The 21,802-nt window shown below is 38.1% G+C and overlaps 1 protein-coding gene across 1 annotated transcript; it reads left to right on the forward strand.

Annotated features, from left to right (window-relative positions):
• The first annotated feature begins 4,098 nt into the window (after positions 1-4,098).
• GASK1B (golgi associated kinase 1B) lies at positions 4,099-21,772 on the forward strand. Its single transcript, XM_065837068.2, has 5 exons — positions 4,099-4,419; positions 5,004-6,287; positions 12,936-13,150; positions 16,682-16,908; positions 17,197-21,772. Exons 2-5 carry the CDS (start codon positions 5,291-5,293, stop codon positions 17,402-17,404), a joined length of 1,647 nt encoding a protein of 548 aa, XP_065693140.1. The 5' UTR covers positions 4,099-4,419; positions 5,004-5,290; the 3' UTR covers positions 17,405-21,772.
• Positions 21,773-21,802: the final 30 nt, after the last annotated feature.

Here is a 21,802-nt window from a genome sequence, read left to right on the forward strand (position 1 = left end):
CGTCTGTCCGTGTGGTGCATGGAGAGATGAACTGCAGAACATCTCTATGGAAACAATTTAGCTATAGTGCATCCAAGAAGAACAACATCCCTTATGATAATCATAAATGCAGCCTGGAAAAAATGAAGTGCTTTTTATTCTAAAGGTAATATAGGTCTACATGTTACATTAATTTCTTCAGAAAAAAAGAAAATATTAAGAATAATGTTCATCTTTTACACTGAATTGCCTGCACACAGACTGCAAGACCACAAGCAATAAGGAGCCAAGCCTGAAACTATATCCCTTCAAGTGTCCAGGGACAAAGAGGAGTGTTGAGTTTTGGCTTCAGACAAATCTTGATATTGAACAAAATATTTTCCAAAAGTCCTGCCTCTGGTTTCCTTTGGAAGACCGAATCTCAGAGAAGGCATCAGTAATCACTTCTAATTACTGTCTGTATCCCACTTGAACTGATACTCACCTATTCCCACTTAATCTATTCCTCACTATTTCTTCAAACCACACTGGTTTCAGACCATTGTTTTTCTCAGTAACAGTAACCCAATAGTTGAAATGAGTTGATGGTATGAACGAAACACCTCAAATAAGGACAGATTCAGATTAATTCATTTGTACTGTTTAGTTTTATTGAAATAGTAAGTTTGTTGGAGATGAAATTTGTATGGGAAAGGAAGCCCATGAATGCACAGTGTTTGCTAAAGTGAAAAATGGCAACACTCATATTTCAAAGCCTTCTATGAATAAAACAAGTGTCCACTTAAAGAGTGTCTTTTGTTGTGAAATGCCCTTCAAACCAGCACAGACAATATTTCCTTATTTGCCGAATCAAAGCAACTTCTACAGTCATAACTACAGTGGGAAGAACCAAATTAATACATCTTGGAAAACTAAAAAAATAAGCATATTTAAATGCCACATCTCTTAAAGCTGAAATGACTGAGTGGAGCAAAAAGAAGGATTAGATGAAGAAATAAGAGATGCATTGTTTTAAAATACAAACTGTTATTTATGAAAACTGACACCCAGTGTAGCATTTTGGAGGGCAACACACTAGCTGTTAGGTAGCTTTTTGTATTAATAATGATATTGTATCACTGTGTTGTAAAAGACCTTTTTTTCTGGTTTTCTTTAGTTCTCCAAGTGCAGTATTCACCATCCTGAGAGGCTGTCCTTAGTTGAGAAGAAGGAAGATTACCTATGAAGGAAGTTGTAGAAAATGAGTATGAATAATAATTCAGATGGGAAGGAAGAAACTGTATTTGGTAGGATTTAGAAGGATTTGAAGATGAAAGGCTGTAGGAGATTGCATAGCAGAGGATGTGTAAACCATGTGAACACGAGGTTTTGAGAACTTTTGGTGCATTAGTGAATTTTTGCTGTTTCCTGGAAAATGAGTTACTGTTGTCTTGCCATCTTCAGTGATTTGAAAATGGAGCAGAGCATTGAAATAACTGGATGGTGCTCTTTGGGGCTGCCAGCACAAGTCCAGGCACAGGAGCTTGTGACTGATGGTCATTTGCTCAGTCCACCCATCTCCCACAGAAGGATGCTGCTGCTCAGGGATACTGCTTGCACTGCCAGAGACTGTCTGCTGGGAAGGTTGGTGGCAGTGCTGACCATCAGCTGCTTCAGAGTCTGTATCTTGTCCAGCGTCATCAGCAGCACCCTGATGACAGTGCTTCCCACAAAGAGAAGTTGATCTGTTTTCTTCTACAAATGCGAGTACAGGTGGAGGTGAATTTCAGAAGTTAAACAAGAAAAAGAAGAAAATAATTGCAAGTCTGCAGTTCAGCTATTCACTTGTATTTTCAAACTATACCTAGGAATGACAAGGCCTAGAAAAATCTTTATTGAATTCCCCTCTACTGTTCATTGCTATTCTTTAATATTAGTTTTGATATTCCTGTGTTCCTAAAGTTAGGAGGCATAACACTGGCCGTGGAATGTGGGTATATAAAGAAATGACACAAGAAGTTGATTTTAATGGATGTGGATAGCAATACCACATATATAGTTTAGAGCAAGGATAAATACAGAATCTAACTGACATTATGGGGTAAATATAGGTAGGCAGAGTACAATAACGTAGGCCATAAGTTGGTCAGACAACTAGTATTTTTCAGTCTATTTTTAAAAATTGGTCTTGAGTATTTTATGACCACAGAGGAAGTACCCTTTCATCTCAGTAATACCTTTTAGTGCCCTGCTGCAGTTTTGGGTTGATAATCATTCCAGAAAGATGAATACTATCCACCTGAACAAAAAAAACCATTTTGTTTGTTCTTCCTGAAACACAAATAAACGTTTGTTTTCCAAACTAGTCCATAGCCATTCCTGTCTTAATTATTTTGTGAAATCTAGTAGGGCACAAGAGCTGAAAAAAAGAATGTCTTGATATGTTGTTGTTTAAAGATTCAAAACTAGAGGTAAATATCTGCTAAAGTAACAGGATATTGAATCCTATTGAGTTTAATTCCTGCCACCATCCATTCTAAAGAATATGATGATGCAACATTTAAAAAATGAGTTAGCCTTTCTGAACATGAAAAATAAAGGAAACATTATTTCTATTGTCACATTTCAAAAGCCTCAGAAAAACTCAGCAGTCCAGACTCTACGTCAGTGGGTATACCACATTTTAATTTCAAGGCTATAAATGAAATGCAGAGTGAAGAACGATTCTCCATATCCTTTTATCTTTTTTTTCAGATAATATTTTAAAAGTTGCAGTAGGAACATTATATAGGTTCCAAACTTGAAGAGAAACATCACAGCAAAGGAAAGCTGTAAGCAACTGGAATGGACTGTTTTGGCACTGCTTGACTGTAACACACAGGTCATGGTGCTGTGTACATGCGAGAACTGGGCATTTGAAAACAAGTGTTGCCATGTGGTATGTTTCCAACTCAAGCAGGTCTGTGACATTAGCAGTACAAGGTAAAATACCCCAAAATAACTTGTCTGATATTTTGCACTTGCTTTGCACTGCTAGTAAGTAAGACATAGGAGACTGTTTTCACTGTGAGCCATGTGTGCTGTCAGCTGGTCAAATGGGCTGCGAAGTTGGTACCTCTCACTAATAACCCTTCATCTTTCAGAGGGATCTTCAAGCATCTAAGGCTGATCTAACAATGTCCATCTCTGCTAGCATCTTTAAAGTATAAAAGATGGTGAGCATCTTTACTGACTTTACCGATACATTTGTCTAGGTCTTTCTGAAATAATATTTTTTTCTCGGGCATGTCCCTTCAGTCAGATTTGAACTAAAAGAAAAAAGAGAGAAAAAACTTGAATGGCCAGAAAGATTTCTTACAATCTTTATTCCTCCAAGAAGTCGGATTTTGAAAAAGCAGGTGATATGAAGGCTCTTTTCCTGGTAATGGACACGAATGCTGAAATCCCGACTCGAGAGTACACATTTTGACAAAAAGTAAAGTGATGGCCAGTGAAAAAAATCCACTTGCAAAGTTTTATAAATTCAGATTGGACCTGTCTGAAACATAAACCAATTTCTTAAGTGTCTATTCCCCTTAGTATTAATTATGGAGAATATCTCCATTAGCTTTAATTATGCATTTTATTAATTTGCACTTAGACTAGGTGAGGAGTCAGAAGTCAGAGTTTTGCCAGTACCTCTCTGTTAACTCTGCACAAGGCCTTTACTTCTCCCTGCCTCAACTTTTCCATCTGTATAGTGACGATGCTGTGCCTTGTTTGGAAAGCACAAATAGGAAAAACTTCTGAGCTGTTTAATGGCATGCTGATAGCATTTAAAAGGCCACTGTCTCTTTTTCATTTCTCATCACAAGAATTTATGATTCCCAAAGTTCTAAAAATCAGGGGATTGGGAGTGAGGGGGTTTTAAATTAACAAAACAAAAAAACAAACAAACAAAAAGACCCCAAACAAAAACCCACCCAAACAAAAAACAAAACTCCAGAAACACCACCACAAAGAAAAACAAGAACGAACCCCCCCCCAACGTCAGAACAAAACAACACCCAAAAACCAAACATGAAGAATAGGAATTTCTTCAGTATGTTTATATGCAGTGCACTAGAGGGCTCTCCGGAGTTAGAAATGGATGGAATGCACTTTTGGAAGTCACATACTTCACAGGACTTTTCATTACAGAATTTAAAATAGAAGTTTTGGTGGTGGTGTGTTGTTTTTGTTTTTTTTTTTTTTCTTTTTAATAATGTGAAGTTCATGTAAGTTTATAGCAGTTCACATGCCAACCACCTCTCAGTACAGTTAGTTTCCAGACAGTATTTAGCTTGCAATGAAATACCTAAATGTGAACCATACTTAAAACTGAAGTCTGTGCTAGAATACTTTGAGAACGTCGTTTTTTACTAAGTTACTATTATAAACCCAAGAAGTTTACCAGAATGAAGGCTGTGTTGAGCTGAACAGGTAAGAGATTTTAATTTTTTATTGCAGCATGCATAGAATATACACTTATTCTGTCTTTATGTCTCTGAAAGGATACATAAGCCACTGTCATTTTAGTTGAAAAACTATAGCTAGATCCTATTTATGGCTTAACAGAGTGAAGAATATTAACTATCTCTCATATTTAATGTGTGTTTATGAATGTGAACTAGGGAAATTTGGCACTGCTAATGTATTTTTCTATTAGTGAATATTTGGATATTTAACTGCTACAGTTACTGGTACTTAATAATGTATAATTTACAGCACTTCCACAACATGAGGTTTAGTGGAGACGCTGTCTCATAAGAAAAAGATGATAATGATCTGCATTTGACAAACTTTTCTTCTAGTGCTGGGATACAGCTAGCTGAGATTGCAAATTGAGCCTATATTTCATGATTTTGGTGTTTAATTTGTACTGTAATGAGAAAGTGAAAGATGTATTCTGACAAATTTATAGATACATACTGTCTCATCTAGAACTTCTGTCTCTTCAAACTACAGAAATGCCACGTGTAAGTGAAATGAAAAGCTGCTACTCACTCTTTTTTTTTTTTTTTCAGTTTGCAAATGAGAGCTTCAGATATTTTAGACTACAATTCAGGAAACTTTGCTTACGTAGCTGGCTCCATTCATTCTCTCAAGCCAATCACTTCCCCTATGGTGGCTGATAAGAATTTAACAGCTTGAGAAGGTGGAGTGTCAGCATCCTTAGCGCTAAACACGTTCCCAGGCATATCAGTAGCCTCTGTCCATCACCCATGCTGGAAGCTATTTGGAAAAGGAGAAATAGAAATCGTGGAAGGGAAACCATGCATCATCACCCTGGCTGGAGTGTACAGAAGACTTTATGCTGTTTTCATCATGTGGATTCACTAGAGAAATGACCACCTTTGATCAGCCAAGTAAAATCAAAAACTTGTTTGTTTGCTGCCTGTGCCCCCCACGAGTGCTGAGGCTCTGGACTTGCAGGCGCCCAAGGACAAGGAGGAATCTGCTAGTGGGCATGGCGTGTGTGATCTACCTTGGATTCCTTGTCAGTCAAGTGGGTCATGTTTTACCCCAGCTCAAAGGAGGACACCAAAAGATCAGTTCCAGAAGTCTCCAAGATGCAGCCCAAACTCCTTTTCTGGGCATCCCACTGGATGGCACCCTGTCACCACCCAATTTCCAGGAACCCCAGCTTGGTGGCAATGGGACCTCGCTGCCACCCAATGTAGTTTATATCACCCTGCGGTCCAAGCGCAGTAAGCCAGCCAACATCAGAGGCACGGTGAAGCCAAAGCGCAGGAAGAAACATGCAACTCCTTTGTCCTACGGGCAGCACTTTCCAAAAGCTGCTTTTATGGGCCAAGAAGAGTCCTTTGAGCAACAGCCAAGGAGGGCCATGTATGCTCTGGGTACGAGGGGACCAGCAATAGCTCCAGAGGCAAGAAAGCACCAGCTGGATGAACACAGGCATAAAGGAATGGCAATCAGGGAGAGGGGTCACTGGAGACCTGAGGGAATTTCTGGAGGTATAAAGGCACAGCCCCAGCCTGAGGAGAGCAATATCAGGATTTACAGCGAGAGCTCTCCCTCTTGGCTGAGCAAAGATGACATCCTAAACATGCGCATACTGGCAGATTCTCGGATAGAGAGCATCCAAGAAGTACCTGCTCACAAAGCAGTTCTGGCAGTATTCGCGAGAGGTCCCAGCACCACAGGAGCTGCTTGTGACCAGGGGCAGTGTGGCATCATCAAAAGACCCCTCGACATGAGTGAGGTGTTTGCTTTTCATTTGGATAGGATCTTGGGGCTGAACAGAAGCTTACCTTCTGTGAGCAGGAGGTTGGAGTTCTTCCAAGGTAACGCATTCCCATGGCTTTCAGCTTGCAGGTGGGGTGCTGAGGTTTCCTTCCCCCTCCCATGTTAACCACAAGGCAGCAGCCACCTTTAATTCCTGTGAGCCTGAGAACTAACTCCATCATCACAGGGAAGCAAAGCTGGTATCTGTGTAATTTCTGCAGTGCAATTATCCTGTTTGAAGGATGTAGCACCCTAAAGTTTAGGTCAAATACCAATGAGCTGCTGAGGGCAGTAACAGATTCTCCTCTGTGAGAGTCTGGAATGAGAAAAAAAAAACACAAGGGAGACATCTGTAGATCGTATGACATTGTGCAGACTGCCTGAAGTGGAACTGGTGAAAGAAATTCCAAAATGCCCTGTGATTCAATTTCATTTATTTATTTATTTTTAAAGTTTTGTCATCTTTTAGATTTGACTTTTATAAAATGTTGAAAGCACAAGTATTTACTATTCAAACAGGTGGTAGGAACAGGTTTTTTAATCAGATAACCTACTCAGAAAGGTAGGGGACCTTCCTGCAGAAGCTTGATACTAATACCATGGTACTAATACCTCTGGAAACAGAATTCTTCTTCAGAAGTGCTTCCCTCTCCCCGGTAATTAAAAAAGTACTATATTACAGTGAATCCTGCTATACATTTTGAGGTTCATTGCACATGTGTCTATTATGCAGACAAAGAAATACAATATATATATATATATCTATGTGCCTGTTACATGATTGGTATAAAATTTTCAATAAAAATTTTGATTTTTATCCTTGAATGAAAGTAAAGGTAGATTTCAGACCTGTGAGTTAGAAGGCTACTTCTAGCATTGCTCTCTTGTTAAATATGTCTTCAGCGTGACTGCTATTTTTGTACAGTCACTAATCACAATCCAAAAGGACTACATTGCATTTTAATGAATCATTGCTAAAGTGGCTAGCTATGTTTTTGCAGTTCATTTCTCCCGGCTGAAATTAGCTTATACCAAATACTTTTACATCAGTCTCGTTTCTCAAAAAAAAAAAAAAAAAGAATGACTTTCTAAAGTCTGACAGCAAGAAGATGACCCAATGATCTCCAATTTCTTACTGCTTTGTAAACCTTCTATTTGGTAGCCCGTACAGCAATGTGAATGAACAACAGTTTGGAGGCTTTTGAATATTATTCATACTTGCAGAGAAGATACATTATGCTTAGTTTATTTCTAGGACCAAGAGTTATTGCTATAGAGCTGTCATAAGGCATTAAGGTAGTTCTGCTGGAGGAACTGCACAGTGTGGCTGCAGAGATGACAGACTGCCAGCCTCTGAAAACTGCTATTAGGCTAATTGTGCATTGTGTTGCTCAGTGTCTGTCACCTTACAGTATGTTTTGGACTGTCTGGGACAGAGAGTGTCATTCGGCCCTCTTTAATTTTCTTTTCCTCGTAACCGGTTATGTTCCTATAGCAAGAAGACTGTTGCTAGGTGATGAGAAGAGAAATAATGTTATTTTGGTCTCACTTAATTTTTTCCAGCTAAAGGGTGAACAGATCATTTGGAGCAGTTACTGTACCTTGTCTCCATTTCTTTAGCCTGGAAATATGCTGGAGCTCAGATGTCTAAGGTCTGCTTGAACTCATTACTATCTACATGCTTGCATTTGGCATAATCTGGAAAACATCTGTGTTGAGAAAAAGTGCAAAAATATATTCTTAAAAATAATATGAACAATTAGTGATCTCATTTCTATAACCCATATGCATTTAAGAGTAGATGAGCACTGTAGTGTTTTATAGGGCAGCTTCTGTGAATCATGGTTATTCATATGGGAAAGAAAGCAATGCAGGATTAGAGACTGTGTGTGTGTGTATGAATGTACACAATTCTGGGCTGATATATCTCTCTCCACAACACACCCCTTTAACTTGCCTCAGTTGTGATGTGATATAACAAGACATGTTTGATGTAGCATTAAAATCTTCAAAAAAGGGGCTTTTCAAAACTGTCATTCATTTTGTCAAAAGCAGTTTCAAAGAATTGCTTAGTAAATCTTTGTTCAAGTTCTGTTTCCTCTAGTCCCACAAATCTGCCGCTGTTTTTTTTTTTAAAGTCCAGCAAAATACTGTATACAAGTCCTCTGTCTGCTGCCCTTGCCTTCCCTACTTATTGTAAACCATTTTAAGTGTTAGCTGTGAATTTTTTATGGTTTATCTTGTTTTTCAACATGGATGGAAAAATCAGGTATGCCAACACTTCCCCTCTTTTTTTTTGAAATTAATTAGCTGAACATAAAAAGCCTGGAGAGTACAGGTGGGCAAAGCCCTTTTGAGTTATGTTACAGGCTAAAAGAACATGATTCTGGGCATACACAAGCAGTCATTCATTACTCCCATTGCTACCTACAAGGCATGAAAAATGTTGAGAGCTCCAAAACACCTATAAACAAAGGATGAGCCAGTAAAACAACAAGAAATCATCTTAAAGCTGTCTCTCTTGTGGAGAAAATGGAGGCTGACCCTTGCCTGCCTGAGTTTTGGAATGGACACATTAATACCACGGGACTGAGAATCTTCATTATTTGGTTACCCTGTGGAACAGGAAAGACAAAAGTGATCTTGCTTGGTGTCACAACCCTACCTTAATTCATTTGTGCAGAAGCAAAGTGAAATGACTGCACGTGTTGCCTCTAGCTCAGCAACAGCATTTGCAGGGCAGGACGATGCCAGTGTTTGTTAGGGCTGGAGCAAGCACTGGAGCAGGCTCGCTCCTCTGGTGCAGCTGACAGCTGCAGGGATGGGACTCCAGCTTCTTGGGTCATAGCAACAAGGCTGGGCTCTTTACTCAGCTTTTGGTTCAAAATATGCAGCTATTGCTGTGCAGTTTTATTGTACCACTGGCTGAGGGTCAGAACCACTGTGAGCTGACAACCTTTCCCAGTTTTCTGATCCTGTAAGTTTTCCTAACTGTGTTTTTTCCTATGCTGAGAAGAATAAGCACAGGTGTACTCAATGCAGTTGGACTCTTTTTTTTTTTTTTTTTTAAGCTAAAGATTGAACTCACTATTTTCCTAAAACCACTTTATTTCCTACAACAGGCAAGAAACTCTTCCTTTGAGTAACGTCTTTCATGGTTGGTTTAGTGTAAATAGATGAATGACATGTGATAGATAGCTCCACTGGTTGTACTTGTCATTTTGCTTTACTGGCCTCTACATGATGATAGATGGAGGCATAGGATTTTCCATGTTATACCCTGCGCTATCAGCCTGTCCTTGCCACCCCACTGAGAGTTATTCAAAAGTAGCCAAAGATATTATGAATCACTAATGTCAGGGCAAAGAATAAGAAAAACCTAACACTGCCTCATGCATTCAGAATGCTTTAAACCACCTCAGTTTATCTGTCCTGTTTTCTGTCAACTCAAACAACTTACACTGTAGTGCTGTACCTCTCAGAGGGGTACCAGAGGGTGTATTTCCAGTATTTGGTGGGGTAGAGTTCACAGTCTAGAGAGCAACTGACACACATTTCATGTATGCCTTAATACTGATGTCCGTATGAGCGTAGGACACAAACATTGCAAATAAGGTGCATAGGGAAGAAAAATAAATGGCCTGACTTCTCTCTGCTTTCTGCTCCTGTCTGTTATATGTTCCCTCAGAACTTAAGCTCTAAAATTTAAGTAATGCTCTGTATGTCAGTCCCCCTCAACTTTCCACACTAAATTACCCCTTCTTGCTAATACTTGGGCAACTAAACTGTTTCTTCCAGATGTGGCAGTGGTGAGCTGTACTGCCTTACAGTGAACTATGACAAATTTGAGAAAAGGCTTTAAATCCCTCATGAAAGATTTGCTCTTTTTAGTGATGCTGCCATGGGCATCTTTGAAACGTTTGCTTTCAAGGAAGTCAGAAAAAATGATGTAGATACAAGTCAGAGCACAAGATAGAAGAGTATCACTTGCAAGAGCATCTCAGTTGTTAAAAAGCATGCAGACCATTTTTAAAGTGCCCTGGTGTGTGGACGTCCAAGATGACTCTTATACTGAAGAAGCCCTGCAGTGATCCATTACCTAACTGCACAGGAAGCAGTTTGAACACCTTGAGGTAGTGTAGTTTCAGCAGCCTGAGGTTTCATCTCTGTTAGCTTATTTAATTTAGGGTATCCTGAGCCGGTAGCTCCTGAGGGCCCAAGAAATTTTTAGCAGTATTTTGATATTTAAAAATGCATATGAATTAATGGAAAGCTCATTCCTACACAAGTTTTGAGAAATCCCATACAATTTTACAAATCATCTTTAGAAAGTCAAGTAAGTGTATCAATCTAAAATTTCAGATGAAAAGAAGAACACATCTATCAGCTTTGTGCAAGATTCAGTGCAATGCAGCTGCAGCAACAAACAAGCAGTAGCCCTTTGCGTTAATATATAAAGCTGATTAGGAAAGAAGCGGCTGACGAACATACTGGACTTATTCTAAGTGTGTTCAACCTCATCAGTTTTGGCTGTATGCAACTGGAATTTCCAATTCTTAGCCAGGCCTTGCTTTTCACCATTCCGTTAACTTCAGTCCTGTCCTCATGAGGTTTGAATCAGAAGAGCTCCAGAAGTTCATGCCAATTCATGCAGCTATGAATCAGACCCCTTATCTGCTATAATTCAGCATGGTCATGTTTTTCCTGCAAGTGTCAAAAATTTGAGTCACTGCTCTTTACTGAAGCTGCTGTTTCATATTCGTGTAATTCAATTTGTATTACAGAGTTGAAAGATTTTATTTTGACTCATCTTTTCTGCTCCCTTTTCCTCTGAAATGCAAACATTTCCTGTATTTAGGCTTGGTCTTTTAAAATGTTTTTGTGTGTTAAAGGAAACTGGCAAGATATTAATATTTTTCAAGTATTTATTTGTTTATCATGTCCCTTTTGGGTAGACAGGAGATGTTTGTTTTGTTACAAGGCCATTTATGTATTTGATTTGTGGAAGAATTCATGAATAGTTACATAAGTTGTTATTGGAGATATAAAAATGATACATCAGACTTGGTCTTGAAGAAAGCTGTCTTTTTTTTTTGTGACAATTCCCAGTGCGATATGTAGACTTTCTCCAACTGGCTTGGAAAGAGAGGCTTAGCCAATAGCTGACCTGCTTTGGCTAAAGTCATCTACAATGTAGCTGGTTGGAGCCAGGCCAAAAAAGATGGGGAAATTGCTGGGATTTCCCAAATTAATTTCCTAAATATTTATTCAGGCATTTCAATAGGAGAAGCCTGATTTTCAGGAGTACTCGGTGCTTTTTTTCACCAAAGGAAAATGTGGAGCGTGGTGCTGATACCTTGCCCTTGGTACTGATACCTGTTTTCTGTGTGCTATTTTCTGTCTGATTTGCCTCTGGAGAAGAAGAAGCCATGAATCTCATTGCCTTCATGCAAGTTTCTGAAAGCTTTTTTTCAGATATATCTCTGGCTCCATGGGCATGTGAAAGACAAAGAGACAGTTTAGACTGCATTTAACTGTGATAAATTGTGCAATAGTGTGGGCTTTAGGTTCATTGACCTTCAAGGTGAATATAAATTAATTTTAAAGCTTTATACATCTTCCAACACTTGCTATTTAGTAAATAACAGCTTTGCAGTTAAATGGTTCCTCCTCTCTGTACAGAGACATCATATTTTAGTCTTCTGTCTACACACAAAAATACAAAGGATTTCTTTGTTCTAATGTGTATCCAAGCCACAGTTGTTCCTGGGTCCTTGGCAGTTTAAGGCAGCAGCAGCACTGCATCAGCAATGAAAAGGAGAGTTCCACTTCCTAAGAAGATAGATATGCCTGTTTCTTGATATTGGGTGAAATATATTTATCAGTTCTTATACTGGAAAAGCTCATTTTAAATTCTTTGCTAAGGCTTCGTCCCACTAAGAACTCTGAACACTTGAATTCACCAAAGCTGAGACCCTTGACTTAGTTTCAGGGAAGAGCAGAATATTCTTTACACAGAATAATTAAATAATTTGGCCAAAACAGCTGCTATATAAAGCAGATCTTATGTTATACTTGGCTAAAAAAAAAAAAAAAAAAAAAAAGAAAAAGGAAAACAAAGCAGACAAACCACGAACAAGGTGTTAATTCATGCTAAGCTGACACTCTCTAGTATTCTCATATATAATTTCAGAGCTGTGAAATTATACATTATAGGCCTAAAATACTAAGGATAATGAAATAAATCCACTTTGAATATACTATTTTAGTGTTTCTATGCCATTATGCAAAAAATGTTTAACATAAGTTTTCAGCTCTTGTAAATCATCATCAGTTCACTAGAATCAGAGGGAAATTACATTGCTGATTCACAATGGCATTGTAGGCTCTTAAGCTATGTAAAAACTTTTTAATAGTCTGGTTTAGTATATGATTTTGTATATTAATATCTTGTTTCAAACAGAGAAAGCCTTCTGTACACTGAAGACATTTATGATGCTTGTGCTTCTTCCTTTCCTGCAGTGGGTGGTTTTACATGTGGGGTAAGACCACTTTAACCAAAGGATATCAAGTTATTAGTCCCTGACCATTTTTCCTGCCACTTCTGTAGAAGGGTATAATTCTTGATGTTTAGGCAAAGTCTAAAGAAGGACCAGGTATGTCTGACAGTATTGCACTACACTGATGATCTGTTTTTCCTTTTTCAGATGGTCAAGCCCGTCCTGTTATTCTCTGGGATTCCTCACTGAGTCCAACAGATAATAACACCCATTCTTCAGTGAGATTAACCTGGGGGCAATATCAGCAGATATTGAAGCAGAAATGCTGGCAGAATGGTAAAGTTCCCAAAGCTGAGTGGGGCTGCACCGAAATCCATCACCATGAGTGGTCCAAGATGGCACTCTTTGATTTTCTTCTGCAGGTAAAACATTTACTGAATGCAACTACCTGCTTCAAAAATGATGTGAGCACACATTGGACTCCTAGAAAATTAATTTTAGTTTATTTCCTTTTTTTTTTTTAAATGGCAAAGAGATGTATTTGCAGAGTTTGAACTTATTTCTGCCAAAATGGAACTTGTAATCAAAGAAAGAAATCAGAAACTCAACTGACTCACTTTCTAAAAGAGGAAGAAAAGGCTTTTGTCTTGAGACATCTTGTTTTACCTCACCTTGAGGCAGGGATACAGTTTGTTTCTGCAAACATAGTTCTTGATTATGTTCACAACCATGAAACACTGGGGTTTTTACTGTGTGGTCTTTCCTGCACCTTCCAAACCCCCTGCGTGATTTAAGTGATTTTGGTCAGCTGAAATCTGGATCAGGATAGCAGTTGTAGTAGCAAATTTTCCTTCTTTTAAAAAATGTAGGCAGTGATTTAACAAGGAAAGAGTAGAGTAGCAAATGATAAATGATATGGCTGCTGTGCCTCAGTTAGGTATTGCACATAATCATTAGCTCTCCAAAAAACACCAAACTAGGGCTCTGTCCAATGGTATCATAATGTGTGGCTACAGTTACAGCAATTATGTAGTAGAATATTAATACACTCTCTGTATTAATAAGGACTGAACTGAACAACCTGGGTAGAGAATAATTTTATGGATTCCTGAGATACAGCACTACTTCCAAGTGTCCTTGCCTGCCAGGCGACGGCTGACTGAGCCTCCTGTAGTACTTAATCGTTTATTTAAAACTGCAGCAAGCACTGATTTTACGCACTGTGTTTGATTGTTCATATAATTCAGCTTTTTATAGAGTTACGTTTCTTCAAATATAAAAATCATGATTTGGCTTATGCATAGCAAATCCCTGTCCTTTGCAGTCCTGTTCTAGGATGAATGGATGTTCCCGATTCTTTTTGCGTTACAGTTTTGCAGACTTGTTATGTTAAACAGAGCATTCAATTCTTCTCTAAAAATAGATTGTCACTTGTTTAATGACTCCATATTTAGTCCTATTATGAGCAAGTAATTGCTAGAAATGGGTATAAAGACATATGTGGATTACTTTGATGCTAAACATAGTAATAATACCCCTGTAGGAATAGTACAAATTGTGTCATAGAGTTAATGTTTTCATACCGTTGTCTTCTTGTTGAACAGTTTAAAAACTCTCATGAGTTCTGTGTTGATTCTTAAGGTCTCCTAAGACAAGTTTTTCATCTTCATAATAGAACTCCTATTATCCAGTTAGAATAAGATACAACCAGAGTGAACTGTACATGAAATAAAGTAACAAATTACTCTTTTAACAGTAGCTGGCAGTTGCCTACCAGACAAGAATGTGCATACCAGAAAGTCAGTCTTATGGTTCTTAAAGAGTAAAATTTTATCTGGGTACTCTTAGACTTCACTTACAAGTTTATCAGCAGTATAACATGAAGACCCTAAGACAGAAAAAAAAATGCCAAGAAGGGCATCTGTGCTCCATGAGCCACTGAGAAATAAATAATGATGGTGAAAAGTATTCTCTATTAAACATACTTCTCTCAGAATAATGGGTTTGGTGTTCATAATAGATGCTCCTAATCTCTGGTTTCAAATGCTATAAAACATAGGAGCAGACTGAAAAATGCTTATAGCTGACCTTCACTTGCCTATACAAGAACTCCAGTAAAATAAGAACATTAAATGTAGAATAGCTTATTTAATTCTGGAAGTTTAGACCTCTCATGTACACAAATATATGACAAAAACCAATGGCAAACTATTAAGGTTGCAGCATCAATTCCAGAGTGTCCCATTATTCTGTCTTGACACCAAAATGATGCGAGAGATTATGAAGAGGCTGACTGTATGAGTGTGATCTCCTCATCTGTTTAATCCATGTAAAAAATGTGGTGCAAATGAATTAGGGCTATAAATCAAAGGTGTCTCTCCAGAAGGCCTCTGCTTAATTTTTCAGCAAAGCCTTTGGATGATTTGAATGAGGGAACCCATGAGCTACAGCACCGTAAGCAAGAGGGGCTCCAGTGCCTGCAGATGCTCAGTGTTGCTCATGAAGAAGAAGAAATCTGTTCCTTTCATAAGGATTTTTGCAGTTGAAAACAAACATTGCCACCAAGACCAATGGCAACAGTCCTACATTTAGAAAAGAAACAAAACTACTGTCAGACTTCTGTTTGATGAACAAAATTAGGAGGCCTTTTCAATATGCAACATGGTTCTAAATCATGAGTAGAGTCCTACCAGTTCATTTCACTGGGGTCTCATGAGAATAAAATTGTAATTTTAGGGAGCTTATGTGAACATTAATGTTTTTATGCTTAGAGCATCCCTGGGGGGGACGAGCTGGAGCCCAGGGCAGGCAGGACATGCAGGGCCAGCAGCAATGGGAAAGTCAGCCCAGCAGGAAAGATGGTGAAAGCCACAGGTCTCATTGACAGCCCAGGGAGCATCAGGCACAGAAAAGGTGTCAAGACAGCTCCAAGGCCAACAAGCAGGAACCCCAAGCAGCAAGACAGAAGCAGCATGACAAGCAACAGATACACCCCTCTAGAAAGCCTCAGAAGTGGGAGACATGAACTTAAATAGCGCTCCTGGACAAAGGGTGTGTGTGTGGAGATTGCAGGTGAGGGTGCTTAGGGCAATTGAAGCCTATTTGTGCATTCAGGGCCCTGGCAATGTTGTGTATTTACTCTCATGCAGTCAACAGGGGTGGTAGCACTTTCAAGGAGTCATTTATCATTCTTGTATTAGATGGTTATCCTAAAATGGCATCATTTGCTCTGAGGGTGCCTCATTCTTGTCATTGTTTATGAAAGGGAACGTAAACAACTAAGTCAGAAGAGACACTTAACATTTGCACCACTAAAGTTAGACCAGATGTATTCCTTCCAGCTAAGTGCTGTGTGATGAATAAGCAGGGGCTCACATGGGAAAAACCAGCCTAGACCATCATGTCATTAAAGTATATATCACAGTGCAACTCACGGAGATTGCTCCGTGATTATAAATGCACTCTTAGTTCTTGCCTTTTTTAGCTTCAGATGGTTTGCTGTGCCCCTTCCTAATATTTTCAATTATTTTGCATAATATTAGTCCAATGTGCCTCACAAAATGGAGACCCCCCTGTGTGTCAGGCTGTGGTATTGTTCTCCAGCAGAGAAAATGTAAAAAACCTACAGCCTGCTGAAAAAAATGGAATTGTATTTACCATATTGTTATTCCGGTTACACAGTGGGATTGTTCCATTATTTTCAAAGAATTTCTACTAACATAACAAATCATGGCTATAAAATGGATAAAATACACAGGCAGGGAAATTGCTTCCAGCAGTACTTGAAGTATAGGGACCAGGTCTTCAACACCATTTCACTGCTGACTTTGATTATACTTGTCCTGAGCTTGCTTTCCTGGCAGCTGTGTTAGTGAGTGATGTCTTACAGTGACATTTCGCCCCAAACACTTTGACATTGTTTTCATTTGGCACTATTCTGTACTTTGTCTCAGATCTATAATCGACTAGACAGAAACTGCTGTGGATTCAAACCTCTCAAGGAGGATTCCTGCATGCAGCAAGGACTGAAGCTGAAATGTAGTGATCAAGATTCTGTTGACCTGACACACATAGTTCAGAGAAGGCATGACCGAAGGCACTTGACCTTTATAGATAATAAGGGTTTTTTTGACAGAAATGAGGACAATCTTGACTTCAAAATACTACAAGGAATCAATGAGTAAGTTTTAAGTTATTCACTTTGTAAAAAAATTTCTTTCCAGTTTGAGCATGAGATACTGAGTTACTGGAATAGATATCAACCCAAGACATTCACAGGATGTGTCTAAAAATGTATGAGTAATTCCACTGCTGTATGAGATACAATTAACATGCATGTGATTAGACATGCATGGAGTTCCTTTGCTGAGTCTCAATATATATTCATAGAATTGGTTGCTAAACCACAACATAAATATTGCAATTCAGAGTGGTGGCAAAGCTGATTAATTTCTTTGTGCTTTTCCAGATTCCCCGAATCTGCAGTTTCAGTACTGAGGAGCCAGCGTTTACGTGAGAAGTTACTTCAGTCTTTGTTCCTTGACAAAATATATTGGGAGAGCCAAGGAGGCAGAAAAGGAATTGAGAAGCTTATAGATGTAATAGAAAGGAGGTCCAAAATTCTTCTTACTTATATAAATGCACATGGAGCCAAAGTATTGCCCATGAATGGATGAAACAGTGTTGTTTCTAACTGATAGTCTAAAAAAATTTGTATGAGGCAAAAATTGACAGTAAAATTGATTTAATTTAAAGGCTTATTTATTTTTTTCCAAACTTTGAAATTTATTTTTAAATGAGAAATCTTACGTGGTTTAGAAGCAATATTTAAATGTCAGCTGCAGCTCAACACTATGTAGTCTCTTCTATGTCACTACTGAAATGAAAAATAACCAAATGGTACAATAAATAATGTAGTGATACATAGGTACCATGAACACTCCTCCTGTTAAACTGTTTGAACATTAGCAACAGGATTTTCAGTACATTAGGTTGGATTATTCTTACTTCTCTCGTTCAAGTTGGTAAAAGTTTTACTGCGAATTTAAATGGGAACAGAGATTTGTAACTACTTAATACATTGATCAAAAATGTCATCGCATCTACCTGCTGAAACATATCTAGTTCAGGAACTTGTCTTTTGATTATGAATACTAAAATGTCAACATTTCCAAAGGCTTATTTTGTTTTATTTTATTTTTATCTTTTAAAATGTGAGGACTAAATTCAGCTCTTTTGAATGCAGAGGTGTTTGCACTGGACACAAAGGAAATTTAAAAACAGTGAGGAGAACATGGCTTTAACAATAATAATTAATTTGACAAATACAGTTTTTACCTGTCCAGTATGGAATACAGTTTATCATTAGTCACTCATTACAATGTACTGTTTTAAGTACAGGTTGTTTTGATGTGTGGGTGGATGATCTGATGTTTTCTGTCTATTGATTAACTGGGTGTTACTCACAGAATCACCCTTTAATACCACTATGTTTAAAAAAAAAAAATAATTAGCTTTAGCTTTGTGTGAATATGCTGCTAAATAAGTGCACGTTCTGTTTTCTACATTCTTGACAATATTTTTTTAGATTATTATAAAAAAATAGACCAAGGACATCAGTGTTCTTAAACTCAGTGCAGAAAATGTTTGTGCTGTGTGCTCAGCTCTTGCCAGCAATACAGGCCCTGGCTTTCCATTAAGATTGGCCACTGCAGGGTGATGATTCTGATGACTCATCCCAAGTATTTCCCCAGGTAAGGTTGTTAGAGAAGACTGGATAAGCACTTTGGATTATTAACCTTCATCTGCTCCAGAAATAAAATATGAACTGATATAGTCATGACAGACACATTCTACCTGTCTGTTTAGAAAGACTCCTACAATCTTGCTAGAAAAATAGGGATTATCTTCTTGCTGTGAGATAATGGCAGAAATGGAAAACTTTCATAGCTACTCTTGTGTTTATGTATAGTAGAAAATATAAGGTGTACAATATTTTAAAAAGTGCTTTTGTAATGGTATTAATGAGAAACTGAAATGTTTTGTGTTGATATTAATGTGGAAGGCTAAATTTAATGTTTTAAATAACTATAATTCCACTGCAGCCAAACCAGATTTTCTTTCTTGGGATCAAAACAGCTATTAACAACAATTGCATTACTAGAAGAAACAGACCTCTTTATAGGCAGATTTAAAGATACTTAGTAAAAATTTAAGAACTTGGCTGCTTAAACAATCTTTTATTTTATTCTGTCAGCAAAGGGCAGATAAATTTATAAAAACTTCCTAGAACTTAACAATTGTCTTGAGAGGACACATACTAGATGCCTTGGACTTTTTAATAGCATCAAAGTAGAATTTTATTGGATTTTCATATTATCCCTTATTAAAAAGTTGTAACTTACTAACTGGGTAATTTCTGTCTCAGAAACAAAACCAATACTATAGCTTGCACTGTGAACAGAGCCTAGAGAAAGAAATTATCCTCTGATTCCATTTCATGTGGAATTCCTGTTGCAGTAAATTCCACTCTTTGGTGGCTGTTACCCTCAATTTCTCTAATTTTCTAGCCTGTTTCACAGTTTTCTTCCTGCTAGATACCTATTCAAATGGATTATCACACAGTTCAGAAGAGGGAGAGGGAAAGATGCAAGTGTATACTCGATCATGAAAAGAAGTCCCATGAGAACTCTGTCTTCTAGCTTCTTCTGTTCTGTCTCTTGTACTGCACATCCTGATGCCAGGTCATTGCCTGGTTGTTTTTTCCAAAATTGCCTCATTGCCCAAGAAGAGAAAAAAATCAGAAGTCATTATTTTTTTTCAGGTTAGGTAATTTATTCTTACGACGATAATTTGATGCACTCTTCTCAATTTCTTCTGGACATGGACTTGTGTTTCCTTAAGCATGCCAGCATTTTATTTGCCTGGCAGTTCAGTGCCAGTTCTTAAAGCAGCAATGTAATTGCCAACTAGTGAGTAATTGCCCAGAAGCTGACCTGGAGCAATGCCTCTCAGTGGTCCTGAGCTTAAGAGGTCCAAAAAACCAAGATGCTCTACAGTAGTTAAAAATTTGACAAAACATGAAAAACATAACTGTAAAGAGCAGTTCTTCTGGAGACAAATCCTGCAAATGAATGTTCTTAGGAAATGAATGGTGGTTTTTACTAGATATATTTGGTGGCAGAGGCATACAGATCAAGTTGTCATTAAAGCTCATCTACAGAGTTAAAGAATATTTAGACTCATGTAGAAGGGGAAGGATGAGTGTATCTCCCTGTGCTGTCCAGTATGGACCAGACAGGCACATACAGGCACTGTCTTCTCAGAACTGCTGCAGGGAGCCAATGTCAAGAGCCAATGGCTGAGGCAGACGAGTCTGTGCCGCTGCTGCACACATTGTACTTTCCAAGGGCAAAGGAATGCTTCTTTCTCTGAAACTCTGAATTTGAGTCCAGGGCATGGTGTTTTGTAACCCACCTTGCAATAGTGTCTTAGCCTTGCACTACACGTAGCTGAAGGCCTTGCTTTCTGTGCTCTGTTAACATGCTGCATTTCTGATGCATACAAACACTCTCAGAGTCTTCAGGGAAGTCAGGAGAGGCTTTGTGAAACTGGGCAGCAGGATTGGACTGGAAATTGCTTCTAATTCTAATTATCTAATGTTACTAACAAACTTGGAGTTTGGTGCTTTAATCCAGTATAATCAATATTACAAACTGTGATTGCAATAGCGCTGATGAGTCGCTACCAGGCAAGTTCTAAGTTTTCCTTACAAAACTGAAGAATTCTGTACTTTTTGAGTGCATTTGCATAAATGCTCCAGTAAAAAATACAAAAGAAGCACTTTGCAGAGCTTATTTGCCGCTACTACATTCAAGATATCTGCTCTCCCATCAGTAACAAGAATAAAGTTTATGAGGAAATCACTTCCTTTTAAAACAGCATGACGTTAGACTGACATTCCTGCACTATACCCGAAGTAATGTTAACCGACAGGAAAAAAACCAAAGAAGCCTTATTCTTTCTATGGTGGTGACTGACAGAAAGCCAAGAAACAGTGTTTTAGTCATCTTTGCTGGGCCGTCTTCCATTTATGGGCATATGGGCTCAGACAAAGATTCCTATTGCACATTAGTCGGAAGGGAGTAACCAACGGCAACAGTCCAAAACCTGTGGGTGGGAAAAGACGATTATGTCATTCTTGAGTCTGCCTGAAAGCCAGAACCACATGAAATGGAATTACAAAGAAAGTCAAGAGCATTTGCTCATTCCATAACATTGGAAGACAGAGCTTAAAATAAACAGCACAGGCACAGATGCTTTAAAATTCCTTAGGAGCCTGCCAGCAAGTTAATAATCTTAAATGTTTCAGAAGCTGAGGATGTGAAAACTTCTGTGAAGCAATTTCTGTCTCTCTTTTTTTTTTTTTTTTTTGGGGGGGGGTGGGATGGGAGGGGAGTGTGTATTCTATACTATATTACAAAAGATAAATTCCATGGTTTCAAAAGAGCAAATGCAGATTTAGGGTACATTAAGGGACAAGCTTCCAGTACTAATTCTGGGAACACTTTCATGCATGTATGTGTATGCAAACACAAACATATGTGTATATGTATATATACCTTGGCTTTTTTTCTACAAAATGGTCAGTTTGGCTAATAAAGAGTAAGTTGTTTATACAATTTGCTGTTTACATGTAGAATTGTATTTGTGAGTGTGAGTCAAATTTTGGGTATACACAAGTAGAATTCTAACCAAAACATTATAACGAATGAAACTTTTGTTCTCAAAGGATTAACTCTCCCCTTGCTGACACATTTATATGATCTTAAAAGTTTTCTCCTTCAAGTGTAGAGATAAACAGCAATATGTTTGTATCTGAGCTAAACTGCCAGAGTGATATAAACTCAGATTTTTTTAATTGAGTTTTACATTAAATATTGAATTTCCATTTTCTTTTGGAATCTCTGCATTTTAAAAATCAATTTTTCTGTCCTTTTATTAGTAACAGCAAAAGCATTATCACAATAAATGAATTGTTTGAATCTCTGCTGCTGTTGTCATATAATCTCTGG

Source organism: Patagioenas fasciata, chromosome 4 (genome assembly GCF_037038585.1).
Source record: "Patagioenas fasciata isolate bPatFas1 chromosome 4, bPatFas1.hap1, whole genome shotgun sequence".
Classification (NCBI taxonomy): domain Eukaryota; kingdom Metazoa; phylum Chordata; class Aves; order Columbiformes; family Columbidae; genus Patagioenas; species Patagioenas fasciata.

Bases quoted from the DNA above. Each gene is read 5' to 3' on its own strand.
- GASK1B (XM_065837068.2), top strand. From the start codon at position 5,291: ATGCTGTTTTCATCATGTGGATTCACTAGAGAAATGACCACCTTTGAT. The intron at 6,288-12,935 runs GTAACGCATTCC...TTCCTTTTTCAG, and splicing joins GAGGTTGGAGTTCTTCCAAG to ATGGTCAAGCCCGTCCTGTT. The intron at 16,909-17,196 runs GTAAGTTTTAAG...GTGCTTTTCCAG, and splicing joins ATACTACAAGGAATCAATGA to ATTCCCCGAATCTGCAGTTT.